The following is a 12,364-nucleotide window of genomic DNA, read 5'->3' as shown; positions in this document are numbered from 1 at the left end:
AAGTCCTATATTGAGTTAGTGTACAAAACCACAGAGGTTGTAAGCGGGAATTGACAACTGATTTGGTTCAATTTTCAACCAGATACCACCTCCATAAAAACACCAAAAGAGAAACCAAGAGAGTTGGGGTGCAGGTCAGGTGAGGAACAGTTTTCTAGCATGCACAAGACTGGTTCCATACCTAGTTCTGTAAAACAAGCATGCAATGATGATGATGATGATGATGATGATGATGATGATAAATAAAGCACCACTGAGAAGCATCCCTCTCCAGCTTCCTTCTCCCTCAAACTCGCCTTCCCTTTTTGTCAGATTACCCACATCTGGAAGGAATGCTCCAAGATCCTGACTCCTCCTTCCTCCTTGTCCTTTTATCCTGAGAGCAGAAATGTCTCTTTTGCTATCTCTCTCCAAACCACAAAGATCTTCTGAATGGCCAAACCCAAGAAGGTCTCTTTTATTTTTAACCACTTCAAAGTTTCTGTTTCCTTTTGCTTTGATAGCATGCTTCATTTTCCTTTCTCTCTGTCTACTCCTTCTCTACCCTTTCTGTGCATGCCTTAAATACTGACGTAATATCTTCTATGTCCTTCACAGAGCCATCGAAAGAAAGATGCCTCCTATGTCTCAGACCTAGAATTTCCAGAGCTGGCCTCTTTGCTCCTGTGTTCACCATTTTATCTGAACCTTCTTTCCTTTCCTAATTCATGGCCCTGTCACCAGCCACCCTTCAGTTGTCCTTACTGGAAGCTTCATTCTCAAATTTTTCTCTAGATTTTTTTAGATGTCTCCACATCAGCTCCGGTCCAAAAGGACAATCTCTCTGTACCTGGGAACTAACTCTCCATGACCCACAGCATGTCTGATCCCTCCATTTGATACTTATCATCACCTCTTGATTAGATGTCTAATGATTTAACATCTGTCCTCTCCATAAGGACGGGAGCCTACTATCCCAAACCCCTGTCTAGAGCAGTACCAGCATTTACCTGATACTCAGTGGAATAAATCAAAAGAAATTGTGTTTCTTCTTTCTACTTCAGATCTAGCCTTGAGAAAGTTTTGAAACTCTGCTGCTTTCATCTTGGAAGTCTCTTTCTATCCTTTCCTACTACTTGGTCTTCCACTAGGACGCACCATGCCATTCTAACACTGACCTGACTGGCCTCTTGCTCTGGCCATTTGGTCTTCTCAGACCACACAAACGAATCTCTTTTTCTACACATGGTCTGGTCTAGGTGTCTTCTTCCTCTTCATGGAGCTGCTTATTGATGTGTGCCTAACAGCCTGGACTCTCTCTCTCTCTCTCTCTCTCTCTCTCTCTCTCTCTCTCTCTCTCTCTCTCTCTCTCTCTCTTTCTCTCTCTCTAGCGGCAGAGGTATTCAGAGAGCCACAGCATCATCAAATTTAACAAATATGGTTCATGGGCAGTGTGGAAAAGTAACACAGAAGAAATCTGAAGAACTAGGGACCAGTTACCCATCCTGTTAAAGGACCACGTTAGAAATCCTAGGCGTATGGACAGAAGTAAGTGGGCAGAATTCCAGAACAGTCATGACAACAGAAACAGCTATATGGCAATGGGAGGGGCTGGAGAGAAACAGAAAGGGAAAAAAATCTATTCATGCTGAAGTGAGATAGGATTTCCACACTTGTCTACATCTGAAGGCTAAAAATAGAAACATTTGGAGAGGAATCTTTTAATTCTTCTGACATGGGCTATAAGAAGCAAAGTTTGCGGGAATGGGTGTGTCTCTCACTGTGAGTGGTAAAATTAGAAAACTCTTATTTTGGATGCTCCAACCTTCACTCCTCTCTACCCTCTACCCAGTCTCTCCATCTTTGTCTGTGTAGAAAACTCAATTAGGAAAGAGTCAGAGACATTTATCTACATAAAGTTATAAGGTGGTCATTTTGGCAAAAGACAGTGTGTAGTCAACGACACAACTAGCAATATGTATAAATATATGTGACGTGCATAATATTACTCAGGTTGTTGGTTCAGGGACAAAGACCTCCTGTAAACCCCTTACAGAGAGGAAAGGGTCATTTGTACTTATGGTTCAGAACTCTCAGGTTGTGGCAGCTTTATCTTGCATTCACATGCACATGTGCTCATTCTCTCTCTCTCTCTCTCTCTCTCTCTCTCTCTCTCACACACACACACACACAAATTTGTATGCATATATATACACAACTTAGAAAAATTGGGCTATCTTTAGAATTTGGGGCAAAGAGATATTCTTTTTACTTTTCTGTATTTTTGAATTGTTTATAATCACCATAAGGCAAAAATTTAAAAAGTGAGCGTGAACGATTTCTGGGAGACAGACTGCTTCTCATGGATCCTTGGAACCCCCAGCATGTGATAGGACCTACTGGGTACACTATACAGAGGAAAGGAGAGCTGGATGGTGACTGGTCAGCTAGCAGAAAGGTGGGTTTTCTGACTGCTAGAGCATCAAGGAGTCTGCCCTTTAAAGAACATTGCAGGGCTTGGGATTGTGAGTGAACTGGCTCTTTGGTCTGTCAGAGGGCTTCACTGAGCAGAGCCACTTCTGGAGCACCCTCACTTGTATTTCCTGCACAACTCAAGCCCCACTCAGGTGCTAAAGTGTGTTGATTTCACTATGTTCCCATCCCCTCTTTTAACAAACACGGCTGCTTGATTAATGGAAGACTTTGTGTTGATATCTCAGTCATACTGGATTTTCATAGCCTTAAGAATGGAGATTTCCCACTGAAGGAGAATGCTTGCTGTTGCTCCTGTGCCTTAATACACACAGAAGAGTCAGGGCAAGGGAGGGAGAGGGAGGGATGATCCCAATACCAGTTTCTGGTTATTTCTGAATATTACTTCTAAATGTCTCTGCATTTTCTTTTGACTGGCTTCCCCACCCCCCACATCTGAGATCTGAATTGTGCTGCTGTGAGTTGCTCCCTCTGTGGGAAGATAAACTTCATAGCCAGGAGAAAACAAACAACAAAACAAACCTCCACAGCCCTCAGCTCTTTCCAAATGTCCAATTTCCTTCTCTTAGAAGGAAGAGGAAAAGAAGGGGGGGGGGAGAAGGAGGAGGAGGAGGAGGAGGAGAAGGAGGAGGAGAAGGAGGAGGAGGAGGAGGAGGAGGAGGAGGAGGAGGAGGAGAAGAAGAAGAAGAAGAAGAAGAAGAAGAAGAAGAAGAAGAAGAAGAAGAAGAAGAAGAAGAAGAAGAAGAAGAAGAAGAAGAAGAAGAAGAAGAAGAAGCTGCCATATGCTTTTTATTGCAAGGACTTTAGTAATTAAACTGGAGGTGGGGGGGGGGTGTCCACAACTTTGAAAATCGAACCGAATCTAAAATTCTTTTTCCCCCTAATTATTAAAAACGTTCAAATTCCTGATTAAGGAACGCTGGAGGGCAGAATGATCTCCAAAGACGTGAATGAAGGAGAAGGGTGAAAAGAAATCCCAGCTCTGCCTGGAAGGTTCCCTGTGAAAGAGCCCGGCTCCATTGGTAACTCCAGGCCGTGTTTTGCAGGCAGCCGCATCTGCCTCCCCTGTCTCTTACCTCCTGGATGTTAGGAACTATTTGTGGTCGGCGTGGTGGAAGGACACAGTGAGGCTCTCACCTCCGCCCCCCGCCCGTCGCTCGCATCCCCAGTTCCATCAAAGCCAACCCGGGCCAGCGCAGGGATCTCCGAGTTGGGAGTGTGCTGAGGCTGGGACTGTCACTCATTCTCCGCTCAGCGCGTGAACGCAGCTCGGCAGTGGCTGGCAAGAAACAATTCTGCAAAAATAATCATACCCAGCCTGGCAATTGTCTGCTCCTCGGTCCATTGCTCCGCCGCCGTCCACAGTCGCTTGCAAGGGGAAGGCACTGAATTTACCGCGGCCAGAACATCCCTCCCAGCCGGCAGTTTACAATGCTGCGAACTAAGGATCTCATCTGGACTTTGTTTTTCCTGGGAACTGCAGGTACATTTTAATTTAATTTAATTTTTTTTTAAAAAAAATCTACATCGGGTCTGTTAATTGTCCGCTTGCCCCTGTCTTCTCTCCCTCTCCCCGAGAAGCCGGTTCTTTTGGCTGGTTTTGTGTGTAAAGCAAAGACAGCATTTTCACTGAGCTGAGAAGGGAGCGCATCGTATCCTCCTTGCGTGGCCAGCCAAACCCGTGCCCTCCGGGACGGCGCTGGACGCGGCTGCCTCCCCGCTCAGTGGCGGCCGCGCACGCCCTTCCCACTTGTGTGCCCGCGGAGGTGGGACAGGGGTATGGGGACCGGGATGCTGCCGTGATGGGCAGCGCTGCTTTCCCCTTCCCCGAAGGCGGGTGGCGGATGCGTGGCTCGGGTGGTGTCGCCCCCCAGGCACATCTTTCACCTAGAGGGGTTTGCAAGCTTCGAGAAGAGTGAACAATAAGGCTGGGGCAGTTTTACCCCCACCGTTATGTCCCGGGCTGTGGTAAAGTGAGGCTTGCAGCCTTCGCTTACTCCCCCCCTCTTCCCCGCCCCGAATAACGGTTTGCAAAATGGGGCAACCACCGGCAGCACCGCAGGGCCGTGTGGTCGTTCCTGCACCCCCGTGCAAATGACGTTAGTTTTTCATTTGCCAAATTGCTGGGTACTTGCAAAACCTGCCCTCGGCCGGGAGCACGGAGGGATGGGAGGGTCCAGCGCCGCGTTTTGACAGGAGGAAGTGCAGAGGGGCGGAGGGTGAGGAGGGCGTGATCAGGGCTGCCTGGTTGTGTGTGTGTGCGTGCGCGTGTGCGCGCGTGTGCCTTTACACGCACCGAGAGCCTAGGGTTGCACGGTGCCAGCGAAGAATGGCAGGTAGCCAGCTGCCCAAGACACCTCTTCCTTTCTCTGGGCGATATTCCTGATTCTGGCAAAGTGTGAACAATGGGGAGCTCGGGAGAAAGACCGTAGCGACGCTGTCGCGGGTGGCGGGGGCTGTGCCACCGCCCAGAGATCCTTAGCATTCGGGAAGGGGGCGCATTGCATTTTGGCTATTTCTATCTCGGCTTTCCCTGGAAAATTCCTCAGTGTGCCCACCCTCCCTTCCAGCTGCTGCCCCTACCCCACCCAAGGATTTGTGCTTTGGCGTCCCAGTGGACTGGGAGAGGGGGAAGCAAAGGGCGCTGGGGCTGCCGAGAGCTGGGTGGGATGGGCCGACAGCTGGGGCGGGGGGCGTGTGCTGCCAAGCACCAGCTGAAAGCAGGCTAGGCGGACGAGACCGCGCATGGCTGTGGCTTCTGCCTGGTGTGGCTGTACTGGTCCAGATCTCTAAGCCTTGGGTGTGGAGCCCACAGAGCGGCCCCGGGAGCACCCAGCGCGCCCCCCTCCGAGGGCAGCAGGAGAGCAGAGCTGGGCCACCGCCTCCAGCCAACTCTGATCGGCGACCAATCAGAGCGAGGCTGGCTGGGCGGGAAGCCGCGAGAGGCTTTTATTGCGGCGCGGGTGGCGCCCAAGCTGCCAGGATGGTCTCCGGGTGTTCTAGCTTAACGGTCTCGCTCGCCTCCCGCTGGGAGAGACCCCGCCCTGTTACTGCCCCTAGCTGCACGGCTGTTTTCGAGGACATAAAATGGAGAAGGATAGGCCCTGGGGCATCTCTTGGTCCAGCTAGCTCATTCTCGCCCACTCGTGCTTCTTTCTTGGCGCTTTGGAGCATTCAGGCTCCCTGTCCATGGCGCACAGTTGCGACGGAGCGCTTCGCTTGCGAGTGCAGAAGACAGCGGCTCCCAAGCTGTGTCCCGGAGAGCAGACGCGCCTGCGCTGACCCTCTGGCCAAGGACTAGACGCTGGGGTGGGGGGCGTGGCGGGGTGTGGTAGGGCGTGTCTTGACAGGGCGTGCCAAATGGGTCCTCGCCACCACCACGCCCTGGACTGGCAGAAGCGTGTCCTTCCCTGTGGTGCTGTGGGTGACCTCCTCTTAGGGTGTGTTTACTGAGACCTTCCTTCTGGATAGCAGCATGACAATGGAGACCTAATCTTCCATGATGCGTCTTTTTAGGATCTCCTAGTGGTCTTCTCCATGTTGGAGATGGGTGTAACCCTCAGTGTTCCTATCCTGGTGGGAGCTGAGGGAGGGAATCCTACAGTGGCGTGATACTGGATGCTCAGGCAAGACTGACATCCTAACCAGTGTTCCCTGGAACGAAAGAATTCTTATTCTGCCCCTAAGCCCAAGCGGCGAGGACGAAGAGAAAGAAGCACATACCAGCCTGTTTAACAAAAGAAAGTGGTTTTACAAAGAGAATTTTCAATTAAAGTATTGTTTTAACCAGCTTAAAAAAAAATCTAGAGAATTCAGACCAAAGGGTTTGGAAGGATATAAAAGAAGGATATATATGAATATCCCCCGTCATTAAGCTGCAAATGCTGTAGAGTATCCACAGACAATGGTATATATAATTCAAACTCTTATTGGTGAATATGAGAATTTAATATATAAGAAATGCTATCCGTAGCACTCGTTAATAAATATCCTGGTGCATATCAAATGAATCAGATGTTGTAGGTGTCTTCTGCCCTTTAGAAATAAAAAGACAGCTTGCATAATTGCATAGTAAATCTGAGATTGTGGAAGCAGCATTTGTTGCATGCTGGCTGGCTGACTGACTGAATTCTGTGCTTGAACGATCTGGAACCACGTGCTTAGTTGACAATTTTAGTCCTTTGCTAGTCGAACCTGAAAAAGTTAAGGATTAGGCAGCACTGTTTTTCTAACAAGATAACACCAGCCTTAGAACAAAGAGCAAATTTAGTACAAAAGGAAACATACATAAAATATATCTCATATCCCTTGCTAAGCAGTTGAAGACGCTGTTCAAAAAGGTGTATTGGGAGAGTAATCACACAGACCTCTATTCTTCTTTTGACATTGGTTTTCATTTACAAGGGGAAATGTAAAATTTGGACAAAATTTAAATGACTGTAACAAAGCCATACTTATACGGAAAACCTTTTACCACTCACGACCTTTTTTCAAAAACATGCTGCTGTTCATAAAGTTTAGCTAAAAAACATTGAGATTAACTTAGAATTCGTTTAAAATGTAACAAGACTAAAGTCAAATGGAGATTATAATCTAGAATTGTGGAACTATGGCCCTCCTTTTATTTAAGTTGGTGGGTGTTATGTTGCTGTTTGGCTATTTGGGGACAGTATCCCTTAGTGGCTTCGAACTCATTATCTAGACCAGGTTGGCCTTGAACCATTTTAGAATCCTCTTGCTTCAGCTACAGTGCTGATAGTACATCCATGAGCTACTAAACCACTTACTTATATTTTTGCTGTTTCCACTACAAAAGCCCTGAAGATCTCTCTGCCCTGCTAAGTTTTCACTTATCCTACACTGACAGCATCCCCACCTTCCTGCTTCCACCAAGAGATTAAACTTGGTGCCCTCTCTCTAGGTGCCTTCCCCCCAGATACCTTTTGTTTTAGCAGTATCAGGAGACAAGCAGAAGGTTGTGTCTCAGAGCTTGGCTTAGTAAAGCAGCTTTTTCCAGATCTACCCCTGGCAATTGATTAAACTAAGGATGTGTTCCTTGAATGGGTCAATAGTTCTCTAAGCTTGATCAAAATTAAAGTAGATAGGCCCTTAACTAGCAAATGGCCTAGTAGGTACAGCACTTGTCATCAATGCATCCCCAGAACTCACGTGATAGAAGAGAGGACTGATTCCTGCAAGTTGTTCTCTGACCTCCACACATATGTAAAAATACATACATACAAAAAAATCAAAGCAAATATCAAGAATGCCCCCCAATACAAATCCCCAACAATACAAGGAAAATTAAGGTGTTGGCATGTTATTAATAGACAGTATAGTTATAGACTCCAGTGAGGGAGAAATTAGCTACAGGGAGCCCTAGCCTCTAAGAGCTTTTGAAGTGATTCCCTTTGGAGTATACTTATCATTAATTGAATTCTTCTGATAGGTAATCTATAACTCAATGTAAATAATCTCTAAATTTTCCTGTCACTGGGAACAATGTCTTAATTGCCTTTCAAAATAAATGGCACCATTTTGTCAGACAGACTCTAATCTTTACTGTGACAGATGTTTTTCTTCATGCCAGAACTCAGTTTCTTAACTTATAGGCAGCATTTGTAAACCTCACATTGCTTGAGATATGGACTTTGGGATTTCTGGTGCAATCACTTCCTTTTTTTAGATGATGAAAGCTGTATTTGTAGTAGCTTGATGAATTCCCCCACCCCTATTTACGTCATCAGTATTAAAGCACTGTGGCCTTTCTCCAGATTGCAAGTGACTTCGGTGCTGCTGGCAGACCTCCAGATATGTTACAGTCTTTCTCAACTTTGTGGGAAATAAGTGGCTGAGTACCTGTTGCTGAAGGACATTTGAACTCTCTGTGACAGTCTTTGGTCTGTGATGATAGAGACCAGAACGAATTGTCAGGGAGAGAAAGCAGGCATTGCACCTGTTCCCATCTATCTGCTGAAACCGTCTAGCTTGGGAGGAGACAAAGGCTCGTGCAAAAGACTCTCCTGTCCTACTAATGATGTCGAATGGATAAACAGTGCTTTGTGGTGTCAAGATAAACATTTAAATGCAAACTCCATGATGGAGCTTGGTGATCTAACAGATCTATAGAGTAAGGAGTGTCCGGAATTTTAAAAGAAATGGCAGGCAGTAAGTTACAAGCAGCATTTTTCTAATCCTAAAAACTCCATTATGAATTAAACAGAATTGGAAACATGAATCATCAATAATGCTCATTTCAGCTATGAGTCAAAAGACCAAGGCTCAAATATCTTTTGCTACAAAGGAAGAATTCTGAGTAAAATCCAGTAGGGAACTGTGTGTGCTTTTTAATATACTCCCCAAGTCTCAGCAATATTGTAAAAGGTAGCCTCAAAGGAAGGGCAGACTTTCACAAGGACCCTTCTGAATCCTAATGATTTGCTTTTATGAGGCCTGGAGATTTTAGTATTAGAAAAGATTTTAGCAAGAATGTTTTTGATAACACGAATAGATATGCTTGCTCTCCTGCAGGACACTGGAAAACAGAAGTCAGTCTGAACGCCATGGTCTTGTCACCTCGAGCCCTTTGTGTTATTAACTCCTGAGGCTGATGTACAGGGATGTAAATGACCTGGCACTGGCAGCACCGCCATTGTGCCCTTCGGTTTCGTGCTGTTGAAATACTGTCTTTCAGCTGCAGATGCTCAGTAGGAACAGTGCCTTCTGATGTTGGTCTGGGTGCCAAGTGGAGGCCTTTCAAGCAGTTTCAATACATTGTACTTAAAATGCTCTTAGGGCATGTCTACTGGCAGCCACTGAGTTAACTGGTTTTCAGTTGAGTTGACACACTTCTCCCTCCCTATAGACATAATTTAGTTTCTAAGCAATCAGGGATCTAAAAGAGACTGCAGTTGAAGGACCTATATGGGGCATATATGGGGAATCGAAGATTTTAATAGACCTGTTATGCATTCTTTCCATCTTGATATTTGTAATGCTTTCTTGATTGCAGAGATCATGTGGCTGGTGTGACTTCAGAGCCTCATGTCTAACCTGCACCCCACTGCACACTCACTTTTGATGGGGAGCTGAAAACACTACAATGTCTGAGCTCCCCCTTTTTCTAGTTTGTATAATTCCTGGGCTAACACAGACAAAGCCTTGCTTTGCCCCCTCTCCATTGGCTTCTGATTACCTCATCATTTCACAGCATTCCTGGTAATTTCACACTCTTTGAGATCCTGTTACATATTCTCTTAAACAGAGGATCGGATGTGTTTACCAAGTGCCAAACTTTAACCATCATCCCTGTGGTGAGCCACACTGGCGTTCGATGAGGTCATTTGTGCTGTCAGAGAAGCCTGCTATGAGTACTCAGGCTTGGAGATGAGGAGATGAGAGCTTGGTACCTAAGCTCGGCAGCAGCTTCAGCCATGTCTCTCCCTAACTGTATGACCTTGGAGTCCTGACTATTTTGGAGACCACAGGAATTCAATAGATGTGACCTATGAGTATTTACATGAGGAAATGGATGTATCTGGAGCTAGAAAAAGATTACTTAGACATGGTGCTGTCTTTTCGGGAGATGTTAGCAAGAGCATCAGGAGACATTGGTGTTGTTAGTGTCAGAACTAGATTTGGAGACATGGTTGCTAAGTGTCCCAACGTTGCTATGTTAGGATGCTTTAGAGGGAAAAGTGACTTGATCGTAAGATGGAAAGCCATCAGTACAAGGACGGATATGGTTCTGTTGGCAATGGAGGTTATAAAATTCTGACCCTCGGAAGGAAAATCCACAATCTCATTGCTTTTGCAAGGATTTAGAAGACACATGGCCGTGAGAAGACATCACCAGGTTCCCATCTCTCAGGGTCTAGGAAGGCACGTGCTTCAGGACTCTGGAAAACTCTGGTCTTGCTTTAGCAACTGTGTTTAGGTCTGTTTGATTTTTTTTTTCTGTTTCAATTCAGTTGCTTTGGAATATAGGTGAGTGGTTCCAGCTTGCTGTACGTGGACTCGACGTGGACAAGTCCCATTGCTTTCAAGCTTAGAACCATGTATCAGGATCAAGGTTGTTTCTTAAAAGAAGCTGCTTGACCTTTTATTTTCCCAAGGGTCTGCAGTGAGATCTAAGGTATGCTATGATTTCTCACTGCAGGTATTCTTGTAAATTACCAACTCGAATAAAATAGAGTAATTGGTATTCTTAGTCAAGTGAATCAGACTTAAATACCCTACTGGCTGGGCAGGAAGTAGCTCTGCCAACTAAAGGTGCCTTGGGTAGGAGGCTGCAGAATTTGTTTTAGGTAGCTAAAAGCAGATACCATGGCATAGACTACCAATTATTATATCTTAATCATCAGTGTGTGGTTCATAGGCCCATTATATCATTTTGTCTTCTCATCATTTATTTGGTAAATATTTACTCTGGGCTTGTTTGGTGCCTTTATTGGAAGCACAGTGGTCAGATAACATATCATATCAATGCTGTTTGTGTACAGGACCTAGGCTAATAGTGCAAGAGGAATGTAGCTGTTACACAAGAAAACCACATGCACACATTTGAAAAAAAACTGAGGAAGGAGACAGGACACTGTCGGAGTTTGTGAAGAGAAAGTCTGCTTATTGGATGGTTAGAGAAATGAAGGTAGCATTTAGACAACTATCAAATAAAAGAGATGGATGGCGTTCATTCTCATTTTAAGACCTGACCTCTGGCCTGCTCCATTGGACAAACAGAGTAAAACAACAGGCAGAGTCAAATTCCTGTATCTAATAAAAATTCCTAACATCTTGAGGTCAAACAACTTTGGAGATTGTGCCTAGTTTCGGTTTATAGAGTCAAGAGGGACATGCCTCTGTTTCCAGAGCTTTCCCTCATTCACACAGAGATATGATCCCATGGCTCTTTTTGGGACCACAATAAAGGAAGCAATCAATTCTGTGTGGGGGCTCCCTTGAGCTTTGCTGAAGAGATGAGTTTGCCTTCATGAAGAAGAGGTGATTCAAAGAGAGCAAATCACTGGAGCAAACTATATACAGCTGGGTTTGGGGAACAGAGGCAGGATTTGACCAGAGAGTAGAAGAAAGAAACAGAAACCTAAGGCAATTGTTTATTGAGGTGGGGCTGGGCCATGATTTCTATAAGTTGACTGCATTTACTCCTTTTCTCAATGACAACTTGAAAACAGGTAGCCTTGGGAAATATGGTAACAGACTTGCCTGTGGTGGCTCTGCATAGACTGTGCCTCACCAAAGTGAGGAGTCACAGGGAAGGGACATTGTGGGGAACTCTCGGGTTTATACATCTGCTAGACACACTGACATTCTGTAGGTTGTTGCTTTTCTGAGCCCTTGTCCTTATCTACAACGCTGAACCCCTGATGCCCACACCACCTACTGGGTTTTAGTAAGCTTAAATAAACAGTTAATAATCAATAGGCACTTTTGAACAGTTTAGTTCATCTTCAGCCAAGAGATTTTATCTAACATGTTTGTTTAAAGAAAATTCACTGTGACAGCTTTGGGCATGGCTCTGAGTGAGAGGAAGAAGGAGAAAATAAAGCAAAATTGAGACTCCCTTTGGCTCTGTCAAAGCTTCCAGGTGGTTACAATGCAAGTACTAACTTAGTCCCCATAGTTATGAAGGCTGCTATGTGGCAAGTCCCTAAGTGAAGGAGCCAGGCTACAACCCCTTAGATAGGCAGACCTCTCCTTGATTCCTTCTAATATCTAAAAAGAGATGGAGAAGACTAAGAACGTGATCCAGGCTTCTAGGGCCATGAACCAGTAGGGCAAAGAAGATGTGTTTCCTCATGGAAGAAGATGGGACTGGAGAGAGAATTGTAATGAAGACTGATTTAAGGTGTGTGTGTGTGTGTGTGTGTGTGTG

General features: G+C 45.6%; 1 protein-coding gene across 10 annotated transcripts in view; it reads left to right on the top strand.

Moving 5' to 3' along the window:
* The first annotated feature begins 3,589 nt into the window (after positions 1-3,589).
* Ncam1 (neural cell adhesion molecule 1) overlaps positions 3,590-12,364 on the top strand; it is a 295,159-nt gene continuing 286,384 nt past the window's right edge. For 2 of the 10 annotated variants that reach the window (XM_085844623.1, XM_085844622.1), the window contains exon 1: positions 3,592-3,955. In XM_085844623.1, coding sequence (XP_085700749.1) covers positions 3,904-3,955 — 52 coding nt within the window. In that variant the 5' untranslated portion in view covers positions 3,592-3,903. Of the gene's footprint in view, positions 3,956-12,364 lie in introns of all 10 variants that reach the window. The other 8 variants (XM_021173415.3, XM_029481097.2, XM_029481091.2 and 5 more) reach the window with 7 other exon arrangements.

Source organism: Mus caroli, unplaced genomic scaffold (assembly GCF_978045245.1).
Source record: "Mus caroli unplaced genomic scaffold, Mus_caroli_1 scaffold_11, whole genome shotgun sequence".
NCBI classification, from domain to species: domain Eukaryota; kingdom Metazoa; phylum Chordata; class Mammalia; order Rodentia; family Muridae; genus Mus; species Mus caroli.
The sequence above is the reverse complement of the archived record's forward strand: the minus strand, read 5'-3'. Positions and strand labels throughout refer to the sequence as shown.